This window comes from Falco rusticolus, chromosome 2 (genome assembly GCF_015220075.1).
Source record: "Falco rusticolus isolate bFalRus1 chromosome 2, bFalRus1.pri, whole genome shotgun sequence".
NCBI classification, from domain to species: Eukaryota; Metazoa; Chordata; class Aves; order Falconiformes; family Falconidae; genus Falco; species Falco rusticolus.
The window spans coordinates 12,280,822-12,290,407 of record NC_051188.1 but is presented as its reverse complement, the minus strand read 5'-3'; the positions used below and the strand labels follow the sequence as shown (position 1 = coordinate 12,290,407).

Genomic DNA, 9,586 nt, shown 5'->3' with positions numbered 1-9,586 from the left:
ACACCCCTGGGACTCCTTAGGGGATGCTATGGCAGATCAGGTGTCCACAACCAACCTGGCATCAGAAGGTGGGACAGAGGTGGGGGTGAAAGGAAGGATCTGTGTGCGTAGAATTCCCAAATGCCTCTTGGAGTCCTGCCAGAGTGAACACCGCTGAGACTGAGAGCCTCCCTCCTGCAGGCAGCTGCACCAGGAGATCCAAAGCCTTTCACTGAGCCAAGCCCTGGGAAGGGCAGCGACCCTGTGCCCTCCTCCAGCACCAGCGGGTGTCCCTGTGCCCTTCCTCTGGCTGCAAACATCCGATGGTCCCCTGCAAAGCCCTCACGCCTGTCCCAGCTCTGGTGTCCCAGATGTGGGAGGTCCCGGGCCATGCCAGCAGGGAGAAGGGGTGAGGAGTGAGCAGAGGATGAGCAGTGCAGAAGAGGGGTTGCGTCCCCCTCCGATATTAAAAGCGTCTGCTTGTGCGTTAATACCAGGTGGACTGGGAGACAGAGGCAACACAACTGCTTTTTTCCTCCTCCAGGTTTCCACAATTGCCTGAGGAGGGGAAACGTCCAGCAAAAGGCTTTGCTGTTAGGGCTCGGTTTGAGCTCGGCCGTGCTGGTTCCTGCGGCTGTGACAGCCGTGCAGACCTCTCTTCCTATCGCAGGTGGAAAATGCCCCTTCTACGAGTGTTGCCAGGACCTCCAAGTGCAAGTAACTCATCACACGTATCCTATTCCCTCTGCCTTTTCTCTCCTCACTGCAGGACTCCCTCAGGCCAGCTTTGCTCCCAGCACAGCACTGAGGGGACCCACCTGCCCTGCCCGGGGCTGGCTCCTGCCCTACTCCGACTCTACCTCTGGGTCGGGGCTCTGAAAACATCCACATGAAAGCAGCAAAATCCACCCCACCCCCCCATGCTCCCCATGAATCTCTTCTCCCATGTCCCTTTTCTATAAGGACATCCCTGCTGCCAACCCAGCCCAGTGGGAAGAGCTACTTTTCTTTTGCCTTAGCGGGAAACCCAGAAGGATCATTTTTCCCCAGCCAGGTGTGTTTTCAAAACGAGCCTCAGAAGGATGGCTGTGGTGTTACCCACGGCCAGCCTGGGCACCATCCCCTGTGGAGATCTCAGCTACATAAATACCACTGCATGCCTGGGGAGCTGGCAGCTCTCAAGGGAGGCAGGGCAGGTGGCAACTGATTCAAAGCCAAAAGCGTGCCTCCTGCGTGCTGCTGGGCTTCAGAGCAGGCACAAGGGCTTCAGGGCTGAGATATTCAGGGGCTTAGACCTTCAGGGAATGCCACATCTTGAAGCTTCAGGGCTTAGACCTTCAGTGGTCACCAGACAGTAAGGAAGGGTTAGGGGAAGATGACCTTGGTATGTCTAATGGAAAGTGTTTTCCCACCATGTGAAAGAACAAGCAACGGGTCTTTCCTGACAGCGAGATCCATGTGATTTCAGCTGCCTGGAATGGCCTGACAGCTGTGAGATACACCCAGCTGCATCCTCGCTACCACTGGGACCACAGGGCAATAAGCAGCGCAACCAACAGCAGGACCTTGTCCCCATCCCACCCTTCTCCCTGCTGTTTTCCCACTCCAAATTCATGCACCCTTGCTTCCTTCTTTCTCCAGGTCCTGGAAAACCCTCCATAACTGAAAGGCTCCCCTGACCACCACCTCCTTCCGGGTAGGGATGGGCTTCTGCAGAGTGTGTAGATCTCAGTGTTATCAAAGCCGGAAAGAAATAAACCTCATACCACAGTTAGTGCGCATCTTCCAGAGGAAGCATCTTGACATCTGAAAATCACAGAAACTTTGTGGCCTGCACCGATAAAACCTGAACACTTTGCAACAGACAGAACTTGAGTTACAATGGTGGTGACCCCTGACAACATTACCTCAGCCCTCCCTGTTATTCCCCAGTTGGTTCATTATTATTAATGTCACTACAATAAATACCAGAACAAATTTGACAGCGTTTGGCCACGTATCTTAAAGCATTGCCCCACTCCTCCTTCACTCCGTGTCCTTGCAGCCTTGGTTTCCATCCCTATCAGTCATCAGAGGAGCCTTTAGGAACAAACCGTTTGACTATGTGACCAGCCAGGTAGTAAAAGCCATGCAGAAGTGCAGCCGTGGCATCGATGACCAGCGAGAAGGTGCCCCCGATGCCCATGGCCAGGTCTTTGAGGACAGAGGGAATGGCGCAGATGGAGTGGTAAGGGAAAGCAGCCAGGTGAAGGACAAACTCCACAGGGATGCGCAGAATCCTGTAGGTTAGGGTTGCCACATCTTGAACAATTTGCAGGAAGCCCAGGAAGATGTTGATAATGACCCTCCCCACATCATAGGGGATGCTGATGAGCACCATGCTGATGGCTTTAAGGTAGGACACCACCCCATTCCACAGGCTGTAGACTCCATCCAGAACTGTACCACCAACCCGCTTGATAACAAGCCACAGGAAATAAAACACAAATTTCACCAGCTCCACAAACACGTAGATGAGGAGTTCCAGAAGTTTGATAAAAGGGGTAGCAATGATGCCAGCCACTCTTCTCACCAAGCCGCTGTCTTGGGCCTCCTGGTTGTCACTTGTTCCTGCTTGATCTCCAGAGCGGATCTGACTGAGAGCTTGTAGTATTGCTTCTATTTTCTCTTGGCTTTGCTTGTCTTTCCCACAGCTGCCTTTGAACAAGTGAACTCCTGATAGATGCTGCTTCTCCAGCTCTCCCACCATGAGGTCCACCAGGCTGTTTTCATCATTCATTTTTTTTCACTAGTCCCAGGGACCATCCCTCTGGACCATCGCAGCAGGCTGCCAGCCAGAGGCTCTCTGGCACCGACACCTTGCCTTTAACTCGGACACTGGAAGGAATTGCGCCTGCAAGGAGATACAGATGATCCTTCCTGGAGCAGTGAGGGACCAGAGCTTGCTCCACTACCCTCCTGATATCTCTGTGCCAACTTTTGCTCAGAGATGGGCTCAGAGGGACAGCGTTTGTGAGTGTGTACGTGGCCATCTGGAAATCCTCCTCATGGAGCAAGCTGGGATTGAGCAGCCCTCTCTCATAACCGGAGCCCACGTAGTCTGAGGTCAGGGCTTGATTTGCACCAAGGCTGGCCACAGTGCCAATGACGTCGGCTTCATGCACCATCTCATGCAGGTCATTTTCTGGATCATCTATCTGAAATAGTAGAGAAAGGAGTTACTGGGTACAATTTGCCTCCCTAGAAAGCAACATGTGAAATGGGGCTTGAAGTATATTTTCTGTTATGACTGCTGCTACACACCCTGCCTCGGACTACATCCTGCACTGCCTCCTTATTTTCCTTGTACCACTTCAGAGGAGCGTATGCTCTACTTAGCTGCCCTGCCAAACACTTTGGCTTAGGCTGCAAGGGATGCTTGCAGCTCTCCAGTCTGGTCCACAGCACAACACAACCACCAGAATCTCACCAGCCACCCTGCATCAAGCCTCTAACTTGCGATTTTTTTTTTTTCTGGAAGAGATTTTTAAGACCAATAGATGGCCTTGTTCTCACCTACTATGTTGCTGGTAGCTCCAGTTCATTTAAGCACCTACCACAGCACCTTAATTCAGTCCCTCTGAACTAACAAATCCAAGCCATGAAGATAAAAACTCATGGTATATAAAATGCCTGGAAAAGGCATTTACCTCTCACTACTGGTTGTGTAAGCCAAAATGAAGCCAGGCACCTTGGCAGGTGACCTGAACCTCCCTGCCTTGAACACAGACACGGCAATGAGCTCCTAGGGCTCCCTCAGTGCTTGTCATTAGTCTGAACCTCATGTCACTAATAGTCTGAACCACACCTTTAATGGTTCACACAGCTCCTGGCATAACATGGGTGAAGATACCATCACCACAGGTCCTTAGTGGAATCTGTGCTACCTGCTCATGTCTGCCATTCCCATGCCACGGAGCCAGAGGTAGTAATTGCTCCAGCAGGAATTCATCTTGGAGTCACGCACCAAGCCACGCACGGGGAGGTTACAAGCAATCAGAGCACAAGTGCTAAATGCCAGGGCATCATGCTCAGGTCTTTCTTGGGTGGCCACAGCTCGCTCTGCTCCTTACTGACACTCCTCCTTACAGACACTCCTACTGACACTGCCTGCAGCTGCCCCGAGGGGTTGTGCCGGATCCTCATTTTATTTACCATATTAGAGGGTGAGTGTGTTGGTAGAAGCTCGGGGGTGGCAGAGAGTCTCTGGCAGTCATTGCCTCCTGCAGTCTGTGTTTCAGAGGCTGTGTGGCCCTCAGCTCCCAGCACTGTGCTGGCCCAGTTAAACCTGCTGTCTTTGCTCCTGGCCTGTAGACTGTTTACTGCACTATGTAATACGTACTTTGGAGACATTTATGTCAGACAGTTCATAATCTACCTTGAACCACTCTGCAGTCATCCTGTCTCATTCCTTGGCCACCCTGCCGTGCACTTGGACAGATGTCCAACTACGTCCTTGCAACCTTACCCAGAGTTTGCATCCTCTTAGTGCTGCATCACCTCTCCACAGCTCTGCACCAGCTTGTGCTGAGAGTCAGGGTGAAAGGGCTAGTGCCAGCAAGTGTCAGCAGCTATCCGTCACCGTCACTGTGGGAACTGAGCTCTGGCTGGCCGTCTGCATCAGCCAGGTCCCTGCAGTCCAGGCTCAGGGCTCCCTCTGCACCAAGGCTGGTCACAGTGCCAACGCCGGCCACAGTGCCAACGCTGGCCATTGCAGAGGGCTGCGTTACTCCCACCTCCTGCTAAGGTGGTTTCTTGCACTTCATTTTGGAGCATCTGATGCTTTATTGCTTCAGGACCAGGAGGATCACAGCAAGTCCTATGTGCTGATGCACACGTCACAGCTTTTTCTAAATACGCCACTTAAAAGAAGGCTCTTCTGCCTTATTCTGCTCCTCTTGCTCAGACACCTCACGCCCTGCAGCTGGCTGATGAGGCCAGACATTTTGCATTCCACAAAATCACTGTCCCTTCCTGTCCCCACAACTAATTCTCCCTGCTCTGATGAGATGACAGTGTTATGCCATGGGACAAGGGAAGCACCCGGTGCGATTAATCCCACAGTACAGGTGGCAGGGAAGCAGGCACAGGTGCAAGGCTATGCCTGGGAACTGCCCTCCATGCTAAGGCCCTTCTGAGCCTGACACACCTGCTGACCCCTCATCCACTCTCGCTCCCATGGCAGGGCTGCTGCTGCACCACAAGGACATGCAGACCCAAGACGGGTCGGCTCTGCCTCCCGGCAGAGATTCCCAGCCTACAAGGAGCAGATGATATAAATGTAATTTTCCCTCCTTATGAGCTGATGCATGCAAACCTTGAGCTGCCTATCAAGAAAATATGTCCCCAATTACCTCTTCAGCTGCAGCCTTTTGCACATACCATTGGGATTGTTTAGGTGCAATTAAAACAGAACATGATAAAAATGTGGCTGTGTGCTGTTTGTGTGTAAGGCTCTGACATCACTGAGTTATGCTTATAATAACTCATATTATGGTTTGTAATAACTCATATGTAACTGATGTTTTTGTCCCTCCTCCAGCTCAGCCCCAAAAGCAAGCTGTCTCCAGCACTGCATCTAATCTGCATTGCAAGCTACCTTTCCTCACTGTTTCAAAAAACTTTTGGTTTGTGTCACTATCAAAGCATATTTGCATTCACGGGGCCAGCCACAAAGCCACCTATCCAAACAACCTGGAACAGCTGAAGGCAAGATGCAAACAGCCAGGTAAACACATCATTCATAGGATGGGGATTTAAAAATAAATTATACATCTGAACACCTGTATGGATGTGAGCACCTAACAATATTGATGTTTTTCATAAAGCATGGATTGCAGTTTCACAGAAGGGAGAGAGGGGGATTAGAAGTATGGCCACAGAGTTATTAGCACAGGCGGCTTCCATCAAGCGTGGCCATTTCACAAGGCAGGACGCTGTTACCTCCCACCTTCCCCACCCTAGTACTTAGGATCCCAGGTGAACTTCAGCATCCCACTCCCCTTGCTACTGCCTCAGGCACTCTGACGCCTTTGATTGCAGTGGAAATATTTCATCCAACATTAGCGTGGGACTCATTTCTCAGGGAGGAGGCGCAACGCATCTTACCCCAAGGCTTCTGTTGCAGGACATTCACATGAGTGGCTCTAGAAGTACCTGTTTCTTTTGACTGTCAAACAAGAGAGGTGGCAAGAGCAGTTCAGAGGTAGCTATACTATAGCTGGGCAATGCAAATCCTACCTTGGTCATCTGGCCGCTGGTAGCCATCAACCAAATGAAAACACAAGGTAATTCATACAGCCCTTCACACGTTAGGACAGAAAAAGCAACTCCGGAGTTTTCCATCTCTCGCTAAGCTACAGAAAGAGCAAAACCCACAGGTTTTCAGACAACTGAAACAGCATGAGGTGAAAGCCACCTAAGTGACTTGCTCTCAACCCCTTGGAAATCTGTGGCAGGGCAGATTTTTCAGACCCGAGCCTGAGGAAGTCCCATCAGTACCCTGCTCATCAGCCTACCCTTCCTGCTCTCTAATTTTTCACTAATTGCTGAATTAATTCGCCGTTTCCAGCTGCCAATTGGCAGTGGGCGGAACTAACATTCCTCGCGCTTCTCACCCAGTTACTGCCTCTGTGCGACATCGGGCATTCGTTTCTCAGGCCGACATTCCTGAGGAGGTAGGCACGCAGGGAGTGAGACAGTGCCCTCACCACTTACATCGTTATCCCCCCCAAAAAATCTGAGAACCCTGAGGCCCTCACCAGAGGGCTGAGTGTTTTTATGGTGATTTCTTTCTGCTTGCTGTGTGTCTGAATCTCCGCGTGCGTGCACGTAGGCGTAAGCACACGCTGCTGTACAGCAAAGCCTGCTTACACCTGGCTATCCCCGTCTCAGTGAGGAAATCACAAAATAGGCAATATAACCTCATGGGACTAGGCTGCAGAGCAGTTGTTGCTAAGAGTTCGGGTTCCCTTCAGCAGCCATCCGACCTTTCCTAACCCTCTGACCTAGCCTTGATAGGAACACACATAACGAGTATGAAATTTCTTCCCCGCTTTCTCCTCCCAGATCTGGTGTGGCAGTGTCTGACAGAGGGGTGCGTGCTTATTTCTTGAGTAAGAGGAATTTTTTGTAGTCCTGATTTCTTCTCACAGATTCTTCTGCAGATTTTTTTTTTTTTTCCTAGTAGTTTTTGTGTCTCAGGCTGAGGTTCCTCCAGTGAACTGCAAAGCTGCTACCTCCCACCTCTAAGACACCTGCATTTCAGCAATGGGTAAAGGGGACCTATTAGTGTAGACTAACAACAGACCCACAGTAACGCATAAGGGTGCTCTGGAGGAGCCAGTAGCACTTGGTCAATTATTTCTGGGGCTGCAGTAGGTTTTGGTGGCAGGAGGCACACGGTTTGGGGCTCCAGAGTGCTAGCAAGGACGATGACGAGGTGAGGGGTGAAGAGGGGTGGGGCGGGGAGGGCCAGGGAGCCAGGTGGAGGGAGGTGCTGGAGAACTGAAGCTGCTGTGGAGGGGCTGCCCACAGCTCAATCGCAGGAACGCCTTCCCGGCCTGCCTGGGCAGGTCTGGTGAGTCAAACCACAAGGAGCAGGAGGAGATACGGCAGCTAAAGGTGACAAAGGGTGTCAGTAGCCAAGGCAAATGGGAAAGGACCTAATTTCTGCCACTTTGCCTCGCTGCCTCCATGGCACTGAGCAAAGATCTTTGCTCCCCTAGGTCGTCTTTGTGCTTTGAAAACTTACCACCCTTCCTCAACTCCGTAACGGCAGAGTCTGTGAAAATCTTCCCTCTGTTTTAAAAGGGCAAGCAGATGCACACACACACACCCCCCAGCCATCTGTGAAGTGGAAGGAGAACAGATCAAAAGGCCCTTGGGAACTCCTGCAACTCAAAATCCAGCCCAGAGAGCAGGGGGACAGTCCAAAGTGAAGACAGGGACATAGGACCTCCTGTCTTCACTGCCTGTGACCTTGCGGCTTTAGTATCTCATCACCCCGCATGAGGAAAATGAGTACAGCAGCCATTCTCCCAGGACAGGGGGGAGCTTTGATTCTGGCAACATCCACCACCCAGCACCTGAGGGCCCTACTCCCAACGCGCTGCTCTGATCCTGCAGCCATGCCCACCCTGACCAAGCACTCTCGCACACTGCCAATCTTTCCTGAGCGCAATACACGTGGGTAGCTTGATGTTTGCTACAGAATTCCCCGTGACCACTGCTGAAAAACCTGAAACATGGCAAAAAAAGAGAGGTAAAGCGTGGGTGTTCTCTTAGGGCACCAGCAATTTTTTTAAGCATTTCCTTTAAATCTAACAGCCTGTAGGACTTGCTTAAACATGCCAAATGTCAGGGGAGACAGAAACCACTGAGGCTCTGGCAAAATTCATTTTACACCGCACACTTCTGACCTGACTGAAGCCTGCACATTCCAGGACACATTTCCCTACTGGAGTCTGCAACACAGGGACACAACAAAAAGCTGCAGAGTCAACTTGGCAAACCACAAATGGATGTTTTATCCCTGTGCAGCGAAGCGAAAGAACTCTTATCAACACTGTGATAACACTGGCAACAGAACGAACTTCAGCCTGACACTGCGATGTTTAACGCTGCTACCCACCAGCAGTACTCCCTGCCCGCGATAGCCGGCTAGGCAGGACAGACGCATCAGCTGGTGTCAAAGATGCCTTTCCTCTCCCCTGGCATTACACATCACATGCAGCAGTCTCTGAGCTTTCATTATAAGCCCTGTGGGACAAGGAACTATTTGTTTGCTCAGTTCCAAGCACAAAAATAAGTTCTGCTTGTGTTAAATTAATATGGGAAGAAGTTCCACGAGCAGAGCTCCTGCCTTCTTTGCAAAATCCTAGCCCCAGCTTCACCCCAGAGGAAACATTCTCCAGGAACATTTGTTTTACAGCGAAGGAAAAGCTGACTTACCTGCGGCTCCACCAGCCAGTTCTCCTCCTCATTTTGGCCTGGCTTTGTATACTTAAAAGCTGAATAAAGAGGTATTTTGTCTTTAGTACTGTAGAGGGTTGCGAAGCGTGGCTTTTTGTTGTATTGCTGACAGATTTTCACGTGGAACGGCTCTGTAAATCCTTCGGGCGGGACTTGTCCAGAGAAGAACATATTACACTCAGCAAAACCGGTTTCATCCTCTCCAACAACTCTGCCCTGGGAAAAGCCTGGGAAAACTGAGATGCAAAGCAAAAATACAATTGATGTCTCCATGGTCCGCTCCCTGGAGCTGCGGGAAGCCCCGTCTGCCTCCGCTGGGTATGGCAAAGGACCTGGGCTCTGAGTCCATGCAGCAGCGCAGCCAGAAGGCGTCTGGAATTCGGGTGTAGCGTGCGAGGGAAACGAGAGGGGAAACCAGAGCCGATCCCTGCGGGGAGCCAGCGCTTTCTGCAGGCGCAGCGCTGGGGAGCCGACCGTGCGCCAGGCTGCGCTGACACACGCTGCGGACGCCAACCGCCTGCAGGAGGGAATGCCAAAAGCAACCTGGAATCATCCGGGCTCGTCGGGAAGAGGAGGAGGGAAGCCGCCGTCGGCG

The 9,586-nt window shown here is 51.5% G+C and overlaps 1 protein-coding gene across 1 annotated transcript; it reads right to left on the bottom strand.

The window, feature by feature from the left end:
- Positions 1-1,750: 1,750 nt before the first annotated feature.
- Positions 1,751-9,380, bottom strand: ENDOD1 (endonuclease domain containing 1). Its single transcript, XM_037376369.1, is given in 3 exon segments — positions 1,751-2,755; positions 2,757-3,176; positions 8,971-9,380. Coding segments are annotated over 3 exon segments (1,428 nt in total). The 5' UTR covers positions 9,265-9,380; the 3' UTR covers positions 1,751-2,041.
- Between the last annotated feature and the right edge of the window lie 206 nt (positions 9,381-9,586).